The 20,268-nt window shown below is 37.4% G+C and overlaps 1 protein-coding gene across 1 annotated transcript in view; it reads right to left on the bottom strand.

The window, feature by feature from the left end:
- Positions 1–20,268, bottom strand: part of LOC126495075 (leucine zipper protein 2-like) — a 215,772-nt gene that overhangs the window by 7,702 nt on the left and 187,802 nt on the right. The window contains exon 9 of the mRNA XM_050132671.1: positions 2,904–2,978. Within this exon, the coding sequence (XP_049988628.1) occupies positions 2,904–2,978 (75 nt within the window). The remainder of the gene's footprint in view (positions 1–2,903; positions 2,979–20,268) is intronic.

Genomic DNA, 20,268 nt, shown 5'->3' with positions numbered 1-20,268 from the left:
TCTGTACTTCTGTACTCTGTCTCTTTAAAGACTTTACCCTTTTTCTTTTTAAGACATTAACTTTATTCTTTATATTCTTTTTCTTCTCTTTCCCAAGCCTACTTACATTCATCCAACAATGTGATCCATAAAGGTCTTTTATGTCTGAATCTGTTTTACTGTGAATCTGTAATTTTTTCACTATCCAGGAGCATTTCTTAAAATGTTAAGCACTTCTTAAAAACTTAAGTTGCACCATATACAGGTAATACGGTACTGCCTGTGTCCTGCCCAGTCTAAACCTTAACTGCACTGTTATTATGGCAATTATGGTAGTTCCTGCCTGAGGTCAGCACAGTTCATCATGGAGCAGCCTCTCCTGCCTCAGAGTCATTTGGTGCTTCTGAGCTGAGCACAGTTCCAGGCACACAGCAAGTCCACATTGGTGCCTCAGTCAGCAGTTTAACTCTGAGACTGAGTGTGCAGCATAGAAACTTTTTTCATCCAAGTTACAGCCAAATCTGACACACAGAGCAATGCGCAGTCTCTGTATGGCAGCAGGAATCCGCCATGCTCTCCAGCCTGTCTAAGCCTGATTCTGCCATCCACCTAGGTGCAGGCGGGGAGTGCTGAGTCATGGGCATGGTCTCAGAGCACTCTCCTTCTGATCCCAAGTGGGAACAGAAACATCCAATCCCATAAAAGCCTTGAAATGCTTTAAAACCAGAGTTCACGCTGGCAGCACAGCCCCAGGAAGCCACACTTTAAAATGACACAGCTTTTTTTTTCTGCTATTGTTGCTGAATCAGGAAATTTCTCTATAGCACGCCACCAACAAACAGCAAAAATCTGTGTTAAACTCTCTCTCCCTTATTTTTAAGCCTTCTCAGGTTTTTAAGTGGATTTAGCCCATCACGTCGGGGCGCCACTCTGTTGAAATAGGAGCAGCGGGGCTGTGTCCCCAGCACCCGGCCGCCCGCATGGCTAGGTTATGCCCCAAAATAATTACACAGAAACTGTATTCTTTTAAACACTGCCTGACCCATTAGTTCCAGCTTCTTATTGGCTAGCTCTTACATATTGTTCTAACCCATTTCTAATATTCTGTGTAGCCCACGAGGTAGATTACCAGAGAAGATCTTAACCTGCATCTGTCTGGAGTGGGAGAACCATGGCGACTCCTTGACTAAGCTTCTTTCTCCCAGAATTCTCTTCTGTTTACTCCACCCACCTATGTTCTAACCAAGGCAGTTTCTTTATTATAATTAATCCATGTCCTTCCTCCATCAAAATGTTAATAACTTGGATAAATTAATAAATGGTAATTCCAAAAAACTAAGGTTGGTGAGATATCTACTTACTTCTCTGATAATTAAAAAAAATATTTAAATTGTCCCAAGCCTCCAAATCTTACAGAGGAACACCATTAACATTCAGGATACGTTCTTCCTAATTTCTCTGTTATGACACAGTCTACATACTCTGTCTGTCAGCTGTGAAGATGTTTGGATCATAACAGAGAAAAGATATATGCTTATGAGAGACATAGTCACATCCTAAGCAGCAAAATTTTAGCCTGGTCATAAACTTACCATACAGTGCAAAGTGTAGGGCACAGTATCAAAGCATACATAGTGTAGGGTTTCCTAAAATGTGAAACCTGAAGATCTTCAGGGAACCAGTCCCACATGGTCTCTTTTCTTATCTGTTCCACAGTGAAATGCCCACAGTTCAATTCTGGTAATTAAGGGGCAGCCTTCTTCTTCTTCTTCTTCTTCTTCTTCTTCTTCTTCTTCTTCTTCTTCTTCTTCTTCTTCTTCTTCTTCTTCTTCTTCTTCTTTTTTTTTTTTAAGATTCTCTGAGTGCATATAAGGAATTATTGAAAAAAGTTCACAAATGCACTGGTGTCCCTGTTCAATATTATCCATAAAATTATTACTAATTGTAGAAAGTTCTTTTCAGAAGGCACAACACTTTAGGTTTAGCCAAGATGACTTTGAGAATTACAAGGATATATAGAAAAAATATTATGAACAAGGTTAGCAGCAGTCTGAATTGAATATGGAAAGATGTCTTCATAACTACTTAACACATCTTTATGGTGCATAAATTACAGAGAGATAGACAAATATTTGTAATACAAATAAGTACGGAGGCAACATGTACCCAATGTCTACATATATATTGCATGCTTAACATACATGCGATATTTATGTATTCAGTACTAGCACAGACTATTACATTGCATCCATTCAATGAGTGGAGGGTGAAACACATACATGCAAGTGTTCTTCACAGTCATCTACACTATATTTCTCAGAAAACAATTAAATCCTTAACTTTAATATTTGTTCTTTCACTTATTCTACCTCCATAAATACTTTAAATAGTTTTTCATTTGTTTGAACAGTTATTACTTATAGACAAAATGTATTTTATTTCTAATTTTTGTGTTTGGAGTGCTATTCCAAAGTATGACTATACAATAAATATGAAGTCCTATATTTTCAATTATTGACACATGTAATATCCTTGTGCCAATTTCCAAGCTCTTGAACATGAGGACAAGTGCCAAGGCACAGGCATTTAAGATACATTTTTTACAACTCATGGTTACTTCCATTTTCTTTGTTTCTTCCAAAGTTATCAGAGAACAGCATGGTTTCCAAATTAAGTACACCCACAGTGTTATGGAATAAATGTGCCAGTAAGATAAACAAAAAATGGAATAACAAACCCACAGAGTTCACTCAATTGAATGTGGCAGAAAAAAAATGAGAACAAGGAAGCCATTACACATTCAGGAGTTCAATGACCAGCTTTTTGTGCAGTGTCTAGAATTGCTCTGGACGACCGCAGGCAGCAGCAAGCACACACTGTATGTCTGAAAGCCGAGTCATGATGGCTCCTGGATAGCAACTTACCCTGTCAAGAGCTGCTTTTTCAAGCTCATTTTTGGCAACAGCTAACTTCTTTTCCAATTCGGTGAGCTGTTGGGCCTGTAACAGAGAGGGAAGGCAGCACGTTTGAGAAAACACTATACTCAACATATTTGTTATTCACGGAAAAAGGATGTATAGCCTGTTAGTTGAATTTAAAATTCAGATGAAAAGCACAAAGTTACAGAGCCATTTGATTTGTGTGCAGGGAATGGTATGAGTCTCACGGGTCGATACACCTTGTAAAGCCTAACTCAATCTTTGCTGTATTTGTTAGTCCTCTTAGCAGAGATGCTTCTAGTCCTTGGGGACTGAATTCTATCTCCACAATTCCCTGTGTTGATGTCTGACTGTCCATTTGAGTTTTCACTTTTCATTTGGTGATAGAACAATTGAGACTATAATAAGGCTTGAAGTGCTCTCTCTCTCTCTCTCTCTCTCTCTCTCTCTCTCTCTCTCTCTCTCGCTTTATATATAAATATATATATAAATATCAAACACTCAGTTTGAAAGCAGCATCACCAAATCACCAGGACAGGAAATGTATTCCCTAAACACTGAATCAAGGAGAACCTGAAAATCATAGTCTAGCATTGAGGGCTTCGTGGACATGGTTTACACGAGCTGCCTAGTCTGCAAAATTTTGTTGTGCTATTCCAATGAGATTAAAGTAGCAACACTTGATCTTTTATTCCATGTAACATGGCAAGCCTCTTCATTTTTTTCAAATGTCATAACAGGGCTCTTCAGGGAAAGTAACAGTGACTTCATATTTGAAAGATGTATTTTCTACAAAAACACCAAGCTAACAGTCATAATATAGAGGACTGGGGAGTGGGAGTGGGATTGTGTGTGTTTCTGACCCCTTTGCCTGATCTTGGAACTGTTTCCTTCTTTTTGGGTTGCCTTGTCCAGCCTGGATATGAGGGGTTTTGCCTTTGCTTATTGTATCTTGTTTTGTTGTGTTTGGTTGTTTTCTCTTGGAAGCCTGATCTTTTCTGAAGGGAAAAAGAAGAGAAGGGGGAATGGATCTGAAAGAGAGAAGAGGTGGTGACAGGGAGCAGAGAAGAGGGGATAATTGATTTTCAATAAAAAGAAAAAAGAAAAATGCATATTCTAATCTTGTCTTAGCTATATAATCTTGGTCAAAATAGTTGATGCTTCAAGCAGAAGGTGACAACAGGTTTCTGTCTTAAACCATCACTTAATAAAGAATATGATGCTTGAAAAAGTTCATTATCAATAAACACATACTAGCTACACGACTTCAGTTTATAATTCTCTGAGTGTATTCTTTCAGTTTATGTTGGTTTATATTAATAGCAAGAAAAATTTAATGTATTTATTTCAGTTGGTATTAATAATTCTGCCCTCTTATTCCTTATCAGGAATAATTCAACCATGTCTTAATGTAAACAACAGTGACCTTGTAACATATATGAAAATGGATTGTGTGTGCTGATTACATAATTAAGAAAAAAAGTCAAAGACAAAATGCTTTCCTATCTGTACATGTATATTATGATTAAGTGACAGTTATTACTAAGAAAATGAGGTTAAAAGAGAAATAGGGAATGCAGAAATCTGCATTGATCTCTTCTTTTCATGGCTCCAATTTCTGGACTAGAGAAACAGCTGGGTGGTGAAGACTTAGTATTCTTTCATAGGCCTGAAGTTCAGTTCTCTTCACCTGTGTGAGGTTGTTCACAACATCCCATACTTCTAGCTCCAGGGGACACAATACTTGCTTTTTTATTACATGGGAACCCACATTTATTTGCATATACTCATGTACAGATACATACACATACAGAGAATTTAAGAAAAAATAAAATCTTTAAAAAAATTGAGAAAGTCATTCATGCTTTTGTCTTTGTGTCTTGTGTCTTATGTTTCTTCCTATCAAGAGATTGTTTATATTCTTGATTCTGAAGAGATCTTGCAGTTATAACTCCTTCTGTGGTCATTGAAATACAGAAAAGCACTTGAGAGAGATATGCCAAAATAAGCATTGAGGTGGAGCACCTCTCGTTATGCCCTCATGGAGAATCCAAACTGAGATAAAAACTGAACAAAAACAGGCCAGTGGAAATATGTACCCAACCAACATCGCTGGCCTCCTTCCGAACTACATGTGCTTGTAATCTACCCATGAATGGCTGGTACTTTCTACCTTAGGGTGTACGTGGTGTCTCAGTACAGCCTATTGTTATAAACGAGAATCATCAAGACGACTCTTCTGATGAGCAGAAACCTGACTATAAAAGAAGCAAATCATGAACGGGAAGCGTAAGACTTCCAATGCAAAAAATAAAAACTAAATCTATTTACGTAAAACACAATCAGTCAAGAGACAAGTAGGAGGGACAGATGTAGTAGTGCTTTATCTGTATCTGTCACACAGTTATGTACTTTTAGAGCAGTAGGAAACAGGAATGCGTGACTTGCAGGTTTGCAGGACTGCATTTGAATGCAGTGCCCTCCAGTCATCTGTTATGTGTTATTATGTTCAATGAATGGGTTCACTCTATGCAGACCTCCATTTTTTTCCACCTGAGAGGAAATGCCAGCATTTGTAGATCATTGTCCAGCCTTGTCATCCTCACGACACAGGGCGAACAGATCCGAGATGGAGGAAGGCAAATGCTTGATCAGTGGACATGGGAAAAAGGGTCTGATGATTAGTTTTAGTTAATTGAGCAATGTATTTAATCCCTATAAGCTCAAGTTATTTCTATATACAATAAAAATATCTGTAAAATAATGGAAGAAATAAAAGCAACACAAAGTAACATACTGATACTTAATGATAAAGGTACTTTGTTGACCCCCATTTATACATCATGAAGGAGGAGTCAATGTATTCTAGTATGCTCATTTCTGGACAAGAAAAATGAATTCCAATAAAATAGAGCATATGGTTCAGAAACTATTACTATTAGCCACATCAAAGTTTTCTTTTCTTTCTTTCTTTCTTTCTTCCTTTCTTTCTTTCTTTCTTTCTTTCTTTCTTTCTTTCTTTCTTTCTTTTTTTTTTTTTACCATTCCTGAGATCTTTCTGAGTATGAGCAAGCTTCATAAGTGGGAAGCTTACAAAGAGAGTACTGATATGTTGTCCTGGCTTTTAAAAGAGCAGTTGTTAAGTCAACTCACACACTATGTCTATACTATATACAATAAAGTTCTGACAATAGCTACCACACAAGAAGACATGATAGTTAGGGTGCTGATCCAGAGAATAAACTAGTTAATAAAGTTAACTTTATAGAGTTTACTTGAGAAAATATAATGCACTATAAATTAAAATATGACACCATTTCAGAAAACCGAGTGTTGAACTGAGGAGTTTTCATTCTCATACAGTCATTTGCTAATACTTAGGACATGATTAATTTTTTCCAAGTCTGAAACAAAGAAGATAGAAGAAAAACAGAAGAAAAAAATCATGCACAATCAAAGATGCCTTACGAAATTTAAATAGCTAAACCAGAGTTGAGTGCTAGCAACAACTGATAGAGGGAAGACATCTCAGTGTGCCTGAGAGTCACTTGGACAGCAGCATAACCAAACCATCCATTTTTTCAAGGGCACACTTCTCTAGGAACTGCAAAACTGATGGTTGGAAAAAGATCTCATTTCCTGGATGAGGCTCTAATCCTATGTGGTCAGCTCTAAATACTTGCAAATAAGTGCAAAACTAACTGGACTGTGTGTGTGTGTGTGTGTGTGTGTGTGTGAGAGAGAGAGAGAGAGAGAGAGAGAGAGAGAGAGAGAGAGAGAGAGAGAGAGAATAGAAGTAGTTGTGAAGATGGAATGGGGGCAAGGGAGGAGCTGGAGAAGTGAGAAAAAAAGAATTACACAGAATGTGAAGACACTTTTTTCCGGTATGAGCTCAAATAAAGAAAGAGAAGGAAGCAACAGTTCGGGAGCTGAATTTGGTATCATTTCTTAATTCACTTTCTAAAACCTTCCCTTCCAATCCTCCCAGAACGCTGAGGTTCCAGCTGACAGTATCCCTGAGAACAAGATCTTTATCCTAGAATTCTTATTGCTACACTTCTTTTTTTCTTCCTTCCTTCCTTCCTTCCTCCTCCTCCTCCTCCTCCTCCTCCTCCTCCTCCTCTTCTTCTTCTTCTTCTTCTTCTTCTTTCTCCTCCTCATCCTCCTGCTCCTCCTCCCCCTCCTTCTTCTTTTTAGTTAGTTTTGTTTTAAGAATTCACCTTCACATCACTACACAATAAAGGAGAACAGCAGTTTGGTGTTCCATGCATAAGCTGTGATTTTTTTCCTGCTGAGAGCATTAAGGTTCAGCTGTGCACAAATGGACACATCTTATCTGAACGTTCATGGAACTGTTCTAGAAAGCATCTGCACATGACTAAGTCTGTGAGGGATTAATCCATCACACATCACTACATAAATCTACATTTCTGAAAATCTTGTTGGTAGGATTACTTCTATTCTGTCCTCTAGGTAACAGTATTCTTGCTTCTGTATTCTCTAAAAGGTTGCTCTGAAGTGTGCACAATGCAAAATGATTTATGTATTTTGTGATTTACTCTCTTTGCAGGGAACATAATTTTAACATTGAAGACTATAAAGTCCTAAACATACATTAGGCATGTTAGGTTTAGGGTAACCTGCATGGTGATATGTCTAGCATGTGTAGTACGTAAAGGTCAGATTTGGGGGGCAAATCAGAAAGAGGCACCACTGATAAAGGGGATATCACTTCCATCCTTTTGTCTAATCTGTGCTGTGAAATCTGTTTCAGTAATTTTGGTAGCCAGTTTCTGATACCAAGATCCTCATTAATGAAAGAGACACAAAACATTGAGAGGTAACCAAGTAATAGATCCCAGGGTAAACTTGTAATAAATGTTATAATTCTACACAGGAAATCTTTTTGTTGGTCTGTTTTTTTCGAAGCCAAGAAAATGAAATCTAAGTCTGTATTTCATCTTAAACTAAAGATAAAATTTAGAATATATATTGTGTGAGTTTGAACATCATGAGTGTGTACATATGCATGTATGTTTGTGTTTTGTGTGTGTCTCTGTAAATGTGCATGTGTTTTGTGTGTATGTATCTCTGTATATGTGTATATGTTTTGGGTGTGTTTGTGCATGTTTGTATGTGTTTTGTTGTGTGTGTGTCTGTGGTTTCTCTAAAATGAAGCTAATGGCATTAATTTTATAATCTGATTTATAAGCTAACACCACTTTTCTCTGAACCTTAGTCCTTCATAGTTGATAGTATCATATAAATTAACTCACAGAAGAACACAATATAATCTTAGTTCTCTCTTAAAAATGAGAAAAGCTGAGAGAGATTAACGAATATCTTGTTTAACATCACACCGTTGTGGAGTTTGAATATAAGCAGATTTAGAATTTGAATTATGTACATCCTCGACATACAGCTGTATTCATAATCACTGGAGATTTTTCACGCATAAAATTCCTGACTAAATAGAGTGCATATATTCATTGGTACATGCTCAAAATTTACTGATATGCTATGTAATTTAAAATGTTTCAAGAAAGAATAGATGACTGGGAGAATATTGTATGATTACACTTTTCTTTTCCCAGAGGGAGAATTATAAGCCCATGAGAGATATGATTTTAAGACTTTTTAAATAAATTTTTGGTTGTTCATTTGTGTGCCAGCTTGGATTTGTTCAGCATGAGTGAGTAGATGCCCAAAGAAACCAGAAGAGGGTAGCAGATACCCTGGAACTGAAACTGCAGGCAGCTTTGAGACAACAAATCTAGACTGGACCAGATTCAGACACTGAGTCTGTGTCTTCTGGAAGAGGAACAAGAGCTTTTAGTTGCTGAACTATTGCTCCAGCCCCAAGAGATACTATTAATTGCTAACTAGAAACTGAATGGATTGATGAAAACACACTATTGTGTTTTATGCAGATTATCTTCATTAGCATATAAGAACACATCCCTTGCTCATTAGTCTTAAACTAGCATTTGTTGGTAATTCTATGGACACACAGCACACCACACTGCATTGCTTCATTACCTTTATCTCTAAGTCACATTTACCCCACATTTATAAGCAGGCAAAATCACAAATGCCATTCTTCTGTTTAACCCTGCTCTAACAGAAGGACAGTTTATTGTCACTCTTAACTGAGGTGATTGGATTTTTCGATGCACTGTCTGCTCTTTTCAACATTAATAACTTGGGAACATGTCTGAGAGATTTAGCCACTACATGTATGAAACCAAAATGAGTTCTCAAATCACATAGAGATACCACAGCATTGCTCTGGGTTTAAGAGCTATTAAAGGAAATTTAACAGATCAGTTTATAAAATCCAAGAAGATTATCCTTCAGGAAGTATGTTTACATGTCCAATTTTTGACTTCACATTTTTGTGAGTTTAATCTCTTTTTCTCATGCAAAAGTGACTTAGTATGTGATCAGCTACTTTACGATTTTACTTTATTTTTAAAGATATTAAAAATATCTTTAAGGTCCTGAAATTTATGAACTCCCAGACCTCAGGAACAAAGTCTGTTTTATAGTGATTTATTTCTTATGAGATATAAAAGTTCAATTCTAATTATGAGGATATAATAATCTATTTTGATCTATCAGAGAAGATCTCAGTCTATATTCAGACTGCCTCAAAACTCACTATGTAGTCCAGGATAGCCTCAAATCTATGACAACCTTCTTGTCTCTGCTTCCTAAATGTTGGTATTACAGTATAGAGTCATCATAATTACTTTGGGATGTAATTTCTTAAAAGAATCACTCAACCTCAGCCCTCTGACCGACCAACTATTGTGATTATGCTAAAATATTTAGTTAAGAGGTAGGATATGTCCTGATGGGTGAGTAGAAGTTGGGCAGACACATGGAGAGTGGTAAATAGGTATGGACAAGTAGATGTTGAAGGATATATGTAATCAGTAGGCAGATGATTATAATAGGTGCTGATGGATAGGGAGTAATAAGTGGGTGCTGATGGATTAATACTGGTGAACAGATACACATTGATAAATACTCCAGCGTAGCTCCAGCTAGACAGGCATGAATAGACAGGCATTGGTGGACAGGTGCTGATGCATAAGTAATAGTGGATAGTTACAGATGAAATGGCAGAGGTGTTGCACACTGAAGAATAGATGCTGGTGGACAGGCAAGAGTGGATAAGCATTTGTAGATAGTTTCTTGTGAGTGCATAGGTCCTGATGGGTACGTGCTGGTGGGTATGTACTGCTGAAGAACTGATGGAGGTGGGTCTTGTAATAATAAAGAAACTGCCTCGGCCCTCATAGGACAGAAAATTAGGTAGGCGGAGTAGACAGAAGAGAATGCTGGGAAAAAGAAGCTGAGTGAGAGAGTCGCCATGATTCTCCTGCTCCAGACAGACGCAGGTTAAGAGCAGGTTAAGATCCTCCCTGGTAAGCCAGCTCGTGGGCTACACAGAATATTAGAAATGGGTTAGAACAATATGTAAGAGCTAGCCAATAAGAAGCTGGAACTAGCCGGGCCAGGCAGTGTTTAATAGAATACAGTTTCCGTGTAATTATTTCGGGGCATAACCTAGCCATGCGGGCGGCCAGGTGCCGGGGACGCAGCCCTGCCGCTCTTATTATGTCTTAAAAAGAAAAAGGGTAAAGTCTTTAAAGAGACAGAGTACAGAAGTACAGATAGTTATAGATTAAGAGAAATAAAGAAAAATAAGCCACGTAAAAATGGAAAATTCACAGAGAGTCTGGATTATGTACATTGTGTTTTCTTTAAAATTTTTGACTGTGAAGGAGCTAAGTACAGAGAGACATTTCATTATATGGGCTGCTAAGCTGAACCTGCACATATGTTCTAAAGGTATCTTGACTTCAGAATTTGGATCTAAGGTTATGATGCTTTGGAAAAGTCCTTCTTTTGTTTTCACAGAGGATGTGACCCTGTGGATTGCATCTATTCCGATTTGGTATGATAGACCACGCCCTCCTGAAAGGTTGCTGTGAACACCCTCAAAAAATTGCTTCGCTCAATTGCCAACTGAGATGAAACTAGCACACAGGTTATATCATGAACGACCTAATTAACGACGCCCCTATTCAGCAGGAAGCAGTTTGGAGAGAAAAAACTACGCCCATGTTCCCAAATATTGTTTATAAATGTTCTTTTACATTTAAAGGGGGATATGATATAGATATGAATAATTTGCATTGGTATGGATTTTAAGGTCAATTTTGTTATATGTATATGTATTTTTGAACTTGATTAAGGTATTGTGATTGTGTAGTTCATTTAAAAATGTAATGTATAATTAGGAAATATAGGTTGTTAATGGATAATCATCGCTAATAGTTAAGCTTGTAGTCATGTTAATTAGATTTTCTAGATATATAGAGATATATTTCAGTTAGATAGGCATTCTTCATATCTTTCAAAGACTGCAGAATATGGCATTTAAAATATTTTAATAACTTAGGACTTTTCATGACAAGGAGACACGTCTGCTCCTGGCAGCACCAGCTACTTCAAGAGGAAGATGGGCATCGAAGAGGATCCTTATGGAGTTGGATAGTCATTTGGGCAAGAAACTGCTCTTGCCTGGACTGTTGCATAAACTGGACACAGAGAACCCTCAGAGAGAGGACTGCTGAACTTGCCTAAAGGTGAGATGGTCTTTCGGGGTTCCTGATTCATGAAAGAGTCTGCGAGACATTCTGCAGGACACAGCAGAAAATGACTGAACTGTCTTTGAAATTTCCTGCTTCATGGAAATGTCTCTGGATACCATGGGCCTGTAGGCCGAAGATGGATGCCCCAACGGTACAGAGGAACTTTGGGTGACTGTCCAGGCAGCGAGATGTCTCTGTCATTTCTAGAGTTTTCTTATTTCTTGTTTACTTAGGTAATATTATATCCTTCTGGAGTCTTTGATGGAGTTGAAGAATGAATAGTTATAGTTTTCCTTAGTTATGATAAGAGATAAAATAGATATAAATATTGTAACTGTAATTCTTACTTGATAACTGTTTTGTTATATGTAATTTTACTATGTTAAAGTTAAAGCCTTTCTTTTTTGTTTAAACAGAAAAAGGGGAAATGATGTGGGAGTGATTTCTTATTAATAAAGAAACTGCCTTGGCCCATTTTATTGGATAGAAAATTAGGTAGGCGGAGTAGACAGAGGAGAATGCTGGGAAAAAGAAGCTGTGTGAGGAGTCGCCATGGTTCTCCCGCTCCAGACAGACGCAGGTTAAGATCCTCCCTGGTAAGCCAGCTCGTGGGCTACACAGAATATTAGAAATGGGTTAGAACAATATGTAAGAGCTAGCCAATAAGAAGCTGGAACTAGCCGGGCCAGGCAGTGTTTAATAGAATACAGTTTCCGTGTAATTATTTCGGGGCATAACCTAGCCATGCGGGCGGCCAGATGCCGGGGACGCAGCCCTGCCGCTCTTATTTCAACAAAGAACTGTTGGTAGATAAGTTCTCATATGTAGGTGCTGGCCATTACTACAATAAAGGTCTACTCTCTCACTCTCTCCTTCGCTCTTTCTTTTTTTTTCTCTCTCTTTCTTCTTCCCGCTACAAAATAAAGATAAAGTATATTTTTCCTCTCTGTAGTGCAGTATGAATATATTTATGTTTAAGTTTAAAAAGCTTAAATATTCACTGTTTCTTGAACAAAAGGAAACAGCATGAGACTATTATTCTCATGGAAGAAAGCAAAACAGAAACTAATACCTAATTTAGCGTGGGTTCACCAGAGACTTAGAAATCGTTGTATTCAAACAAAGCCTTTAATCGGCTCTTACATTTTAAGTTAACAGGGATAAAACAGTTTCCTTAAATTAAAAACCTTATACTCAAAGTATATATTGTTTATTTAAGTTACTGAAAAACTGTTCAGATCTTATTCTTCTGCAGAGTAAGCAGTACTAGAATAGTCATTCTCCCACAAAAAGCTGTGAACCAGCTGTGTGTGCCCAGCTATTGACACTAGAAACATGGAACACCCTCGAAGTGCATCTGTCTTCTACCTGGGGACCATTACCTGAGCAGCGTCTCAAGCGCTGCGATGCAAAAGGCTCATATTTATGTAACAATGTTTAAGCACTTCCTCAATAGTTCTGCATTCATCACCGGAGCTATCCGTTTGTCATTTACATATTGAGACAATATAATTAGGCTGGTGATCAATTTGAGCACCAGAACTCAGTCTTTACTAGTGTAATTGCAGTGGTTTGCTATGCTAGAAAGAAAAGAATGTTTGAACTTAGGTGCATTCTTAATATTTTAGTCTACCTTATAATTCATTGAATGGGGCAAACATTTATGTACCTGAGGGTACATAAAATGAAAAGGACATGCGAATCTGTCCTTCTGTGTCAAATCATGCGAAACACCTTGCATTCATCCATTACCTGGTTAGTTTCTGTATCTCCTTCATTCACAGATGACAAAGTAGTTCTGGGGCTGGAGAGATGGTGCAGTAGTTAAGAGCAAATACTCCTCTTGTAGACGTCTCAACTTGGTTCTTAGCACTCACATTAAGTGGCATACAACCAACTAAAACGCCACTGACAGTAAATTACAGCATCTTCTGGACTTTGGGGGTCTCTGCTCAAACCTACACACACACACACACACACACACACACACTTGGAAATTTAAAGGTATTTTTAAAAAGGTAATTCTTATAGATATACTTTACTGGACTACAAGTATAATCTTAGTATTCTTATAATATTCTTCAAGGCAATGTTTTATATTTTTCTTACTATTTCTCATTTAAAGTATAACATTGTCCTGGGTGCAGGAAAGGTCTAAGAGTTTTCTAACAAACAGGGCTTTTTAACAGTCAGACAGTTTCTAATTAGCATCCTGGTGAACGTTCACTCAGAAGCTGTCTTGCCTCACACTTGCTGAATCCCATAGATTCATCCAGTAGAAAGACAATGAGCCCAATTCAATTTGGACAGTTTAGAGCTCACATTTTGAACCTGAGAAAGATTAGCATGATGTTGGCAACTCCTATTTGCAGTCTCTCATGGCATTGGACCAAGGGAGCCACATGACAGACAGCACAAGCAGTGGGTCTTACTGTCATTGTGAATCAAACTCTAAACTATTGCCAAATAACATCATAGCTTATATGTGTACCCAAAGGCAGAGGGGAAGTGTAATGGGAAAAGTTCAGTACTTTCATGTTATATATAAGAAATATTTCCATGGCAGCCTTCTGATAATACTACCTACTCTTAAAATTCCATGGAGGAGTTAGCAGCACTCCATCCAGGCTCGAGATAGAGGACAAGTGAACATCACCTAGCTGCTCCAAATAGACACTTCCAAGTTATCAAGGCACTGCAACCAAGCCAATGGGATAGAAGGGATTTCCATTTACTGGCAAGTGACAACTAAGAGCCAAGAAGATATGAAGTCTTCCATAGGATGAGTGGAAATAAGTAAATTGATGATTATTCACCAACAAATATGAAAGTGCTCCACCATTTGAACAATTTCCATGGCTACAACAATACAGACTAGTTTAATGCTGCCCTGTTTGCTGCAATTGTCATTTATCTGTTTCTAGACTTGATAGATTTTTGCCTGAATCCATCACAAAGGAGTATTATTGACAACTGGGTCTTGCATTTGTTTTATTGATCACTGAGTCAATAATTTTCAGAATACTGCTGCATACCCAGGGCATGTTTAGTAAACATTTCATCAGGGGGAGAGCAGGTGAGCAAACATGATGCCAAGTCACATGCTGAGCTACATAACGTGTCTCTTACCTTCTCACAACTCAGTTAAACATTCTTTGCCACTAAATCACAAGACTGACAAACACTCAATATGTACTTACACATAAATGTCCTGAACAAGCAGATCTCCTTTCTCTGGTAGTTATTAGACAATAGCTCTGTCCGGGGTAATGATTACAAGGATTGATGGCTTGTGCACATTAATGACTAGCATAGCAGCATAGGAGACACAACCCACAATGTTTTATTGATTTCAGGACTAAGTCAATTGGGTTATTTTTTCAAAAGTTTTTTTCTTTAATCAAAAATTAGACAAAGCATCCTCTTACCTCTTTTTTATTTTTTATTGATTTTTATTCAGCTCTACATTTTCTCTGCTTCCCTCCCCGCCTCTTCCCTCCCCTTCAACTCTCCCCTAAGGTCCCCATACTCCCAGTTTACTCAGGATATCTTGTCTTTCTACTACCCATGTAGATTAGATCTATGTATGTCTCTCTTAGGGTCCTCATTGTTGTCTAAGTTCTTTGGGATTGTGATTTGTAGGCTGGTTTTCTTTGCTTTATGTTTAAAACCCACTTATGAGTGAATACATGTGATAATTGTTTTTCTGGGTCTGGGTTTCCTCACTCAAAATGATGTTTTCTAGCTCCATCCATTTTCCTGCAGAATTCAAGCTGTCGTTAATTTTTTCTCTTTTGAAGAACGGATAAGGACAATGTGGTACATTTACACAATTGGGTTATTTTTAAAAGGTACTTTATTTCTTATATGAGAATCATTTGCTGAATGTCAATATCATCTCTATTTGTTCATATTTTTCTGCCATCAGGAGAATGGGTTTAGTTTATTGTTTGAGTCCTGCACAGAGCAGCAGCTCTTCTGGATGCATTTCCTAAACACTCTTTCAAAATTCCCACTTAACACATTAATTTTCTGAGAGCAACAACACATACCAATGTCCCTGTCCACACACCAGTGAGTCAGATTCCTACTCTTCTTGGTATATACATTTTCCTTGAAAATTTATTTTATGGTTGTTAGTAGAGAAAAAACTCACAACAATAACAAACCACAGAGTTCGCTTTGGTTTGAATTCCTTCATGGCTGTCTCAAAGTGAAGCCAATAGAAGCAAAATGTGGTTGAAGCTATACTAACCGTGGAATGGGAGCCTTAGCCTATGAGGATGCAGATGGGAGGGAGTGGAGGTTTTCCTGTTATGACAATGCCACCTTTTGTGTAGTTGTATATAACATAATTTTCTCAAGAACCTCTGATTTTATATGCATTAAATACTAATTGGTGAATGAAATTCAATAGTATGAAATAGTTAAATATAAGGACATCTAGAGCTTGGAGGACTGCCAAAGTTTTTTTTTTTTTTCTTGCCTCATGGCTATCTCTGAAAACTAAACAAAAGAAAAAAACAAAACGGTGTCAATTATTCATAGTAGGTAAAGGAAGTAATCCAGCCCCAACCTTTCCTTTCTTCAAGCTTATTTCTTTAGGTGTTTTACAGTGGTGAGGAAAATAACATAAACATCTAAAAAATGAATGGCAGTCTCTTGGGATCTATTAAAAATTTGAGAGTTCTCAGGTTAATAATGCAGGTGCACTTGCAGGCTTTTAAAGCCAAGAGAAAACTAAACCATAAATAATACAAGGAAAGAAATGATGAAAATTGGGGCTCAAATTAATGAATAAAAACAAACAAAAATTACAGTGAGCCAGTATAATGAAGAGTTGGTTCTTTGAAAAGATAAGCAATAGGGCTGGAGAGATGGCTCAGTGGTTAAGAGCATTGCCTGCTCTTCCAAAGGTCCTGAGTTCAATTCCCGGCAACCACATGGTGGCTCACAACCATCTGTAATGGAGTTTGGTGCCCTCTTCTGGCCTGCAGACATACACACAGACAGAATATTGTATCCATAATGAATAAATAAATATTTAAAAAAAAAGATAAGCAATAAGCTATACTGAGAAATGCAGAAGCAAGTTATCCATGAAAGAGAAGACATAAAATAATAAAATTAGAAGTAAAAAGGCAAATATTATAACAGGTATCAACAAAATTCAGAAAATCATAAAGACATCTTTAGAAAAATCTGTATCCCATAAATTGGAAAACTTATGAGAAATGTACAAGTTATGAGGTGCACATAACAAATCAAAATAATGTCAATATGATACAGTTATCCATAACAAGCAAAAAGTTAAGTTTCCCAGTCAAAATGAAACCAAGGACAGATAGTCATCACAGAATTTCATCATAACATTAAGGAAAAATTAACACTTTTACTACTCAGATTAATCTACAAAGTAGAAAAGGACAAGGTGCCCAAACTCTTTTTATGAAGTCTTATCTTGATCTTAAACCCAGATAAGACAAAGAAAATAAAATGAAAATTTCAGATGGATCTCCCTGATAAACAGAGAGACAAATGTTCTCAAAATCATACTAGAAAACTGAATCAAGCTGTTTTCAGAAAGACCGTTATCACACCCGAGCTGGTTTGACTCGGAAGGTTCAATGAATGTAGATCAGTATGCTATCTTTGGCATAGCACAGACTCAAAACAGGTACCACAGGATCATGTCATCAGGGGCAGGAAAACCATACCTCAAGCTAATAAAGGCACACATGGCATGCTTATCTCCAATACTGTGCTAAATGGAGACAAACTCAGATCCCTATCAAGAGCAAGAACAAGGAAATGGTATCCACTCTCTCTATTCAACACTGTGTCTGAGGGCATAGAGTAATAGGACAACAGAAGAAAATAAAAAGGTTAGGAAATTAATAATTAATTAATTAATTAATTTAATTTAAAAAAGGTTAGGAAATTAATAAAGGCATCCCTGTTTTCAGGTGATATGTGAATCACCTTATGTACATAAGAAACCCCAAAGACTCCATTAAAAACTTACATAGTTATATTCCTACAAAGTAACAAGATGCAAAGTTAACCCCTAAAAATCAGTAGGCTTCCTACATACAATGGCAGACTGAAGAAGAAATTAGGGAAACAATCCCAGTCACAATAAAATGAAAAAAAATGAAATTTATTCTCTGGCAGTGGACAGTCCATATTGGGTTTCATGGTCTAAGTTAATTAGGATGACTGACCAGGTCTCTTCCTCAAAAGGGCACCAGATCTCATTACAGATGGCTGTGGGCAACAATGTGGTTGCTGGAAACTGAACTCAGGACATTTGAAAGAACAGGCAGTGCTCTGAACCACTGACCCATCTCTAGCCTGTGAGGCATCTCCCCAGTCCACAATAGGCATTGAATAAATAAACTGGAAATTAACCTAACTGATGGAATGAAAGACCTCTACCACATAAATGTTAAGTCACCCAATGAAGAAATTGAATAAAAAACCAGAAGATGGAAAGACATCCCATGCTAAGGGATTGGAAGAATCAATATTCCAATAATGACTGTCCAAATACATCCCTTTAACATTAAAATGTGACTTAGAATATCTTACTGTAGATTAGAATCAGTATTCTAACAGTATTCTAAAAGTGATCAGAATACATGTTTCTTAGTATATCATAAAAATAATAACGATAACACGGATAATCTATTATTAAGTGAGTTGATATCTTTTTTATCAGTCTACTTTGTTTAGTGTTTGGGCATCATATTATCAGCCTTAAACTTGTTTCTAAACTCGCTTGCCAATAAATACATCCATTGAAAATTGATAAGCTGGACCAATTTAAATAAAATAAACATTCAGATTGATTCACAGATATGTGTTTATTGAATATTATTTGTTATATTCAGTTAAAGGTAAATACCAACTCGCATGGAAACTTTATGTGTTGATTAAGCTTAGTTGTGAAACTGTCAGGATTAAGAAAATCACACAGGAGATGCGCTAATGCCTTGGTGGTGACGATGAACGTCACAGAAATGGGAAAACCTACTGAGACAGTGGAAAGCATCACTCCAACCACTTCAGGTCCATTCTAAATACATAAGCCAATAAATTTCCTATGGGCCAGTAAATATGCAAATTGTGAGTTAAACACATGCAAACCAAGCAGATCCTGTCCCCTAAGCTTCTGTGCTGTGGTAGGAGGGTGGCTCCTGGGTGGGTGGGGCAGCTGCTGTAAAAAGGACTGCTGTCAAGTTCTGCTTGGGGTTTTATGACTTTCACTGTGGCGCACAAAGAGAAAGAGTCTCCTTCTACCCTACAAAAAGTAACTTCCCAAGTGTAGTACCGGACTGAGAAGGTGTTTGAATATTTTCTGAGGTCCGATAATACAAATTTTATTTTTGTGGTTTAAGTGAGTCTTACTTGAGCTAATTGGGTTAATGACTAAAGCTGCAACAAAAGATAAAGTATAATTGGAGCCTAAGCAGAAATTTACCAAGAAGAACCACAGCCTTGGTTGAAACATTGACTCACACTTAATGGCTTAGACTTAATTAAATGTTCATTATTAGAGCTATGGAAAGAACAATGGAACCTAGTGTAAAAGTCTTGACATGCCCCTACCCCCTCCCATTTACTTGCCTTAAGAATTAAGAAAAGGTTCTTATTTTTTAAGGCTTTGGTCTTTATTCTTTAACATGGAATAAATCACCTAAGGGATCTGTAGAATATTGCTTATATGCCAATATGTGGGCTGCATGGAGGGGCTGACTACTTTGGCCATCCTAAAATGTGACACATAGTGTTGTTAGCTCTTAGGAAAGGAGGAATGAAAGCCTTGATAAGTCCTGACAGTCCACAGACTCAGGATCTTACTAGTGTGTAGCAGTTGGTGCCCACGCACCTCATCTAGAAGCCTTGCCCCAGCTAATACACACCTGTGCAAAGGCAGTAAACTAGGAAGCATTGGATGGGTTTTATGCCAGTAGGATGTCGATGCTGCTTCCCTGAATCCCAAGCCAGTGCCAGGGCATGTGATCTTTATTCTGTCCCTCCTGGGCCAACTGAAGATACTTGAATACAAGCCAGACATCACTTGAAGGAGTTCGTGAAATTGTCACAGAAAACAAGGAAGATACAGATTCTTTCCCCAAACTCGGTGTCAATCCCAGGATTTCTATTATGCTAGCAAAATGCTATGCTCCCAATCCCTCAGAAAGCTTCTAGTGAAAGTCTTCAATAGCAGATTTTTCCAGTTGTAGAAACGTAGGGAGATAATTAACTTAATCCCTTATGAAATTTCCTTCTTAATACGAGAGATTTAATATTTAGCTGCATGAAAGATTTGTCCTTGGGCAAATTTAAATGTGATAAAGAAAATGCTGAAAGAAAAACGAAAGGCAAAATTCTGATATACATAATTTTGTCTATATATAGTTTTTTTAAAAAAAGTATTAATTTTTGCCTATGAGACAATTATTTGGAAATTACCACTGTAATTTTGTTTTAGTTTTAGCAAAATCAGTTTTTTGTAACTCAATTAATTATCTCAATTGCTTCTACAAAGGCAAAAAGAACTCAGTTTCTGTTCGTTTCATGTGCCACCAGTTCCCTGAAGGGGGATTGCAGGCCTCAGACTGTGCCCAGGAGGGGCCATGTACCTCCTTCACCTGTGGCTGCACTCCCTTTAATCCAGT

This window comes from Alexandromys fortis, unplaced genomic scaffold, assembly GCF_014885135.2.
Source record: "Alexandromys fortis isolate MF-2015 unplaced genomic scaffold, M_Fortis_MF-2015_v1.1 scaffold_410, whole genome shotgun sequence".
Lineage (NCBI taxonomy): Eukaryota > Metazoa > Chordata > Mammalia > Rodentia > Cricetidae > Alexandromys > Alexandromys fortis.
This window is presented reverse-complemented; position numbering and strand designations above follow the sequence as displayed.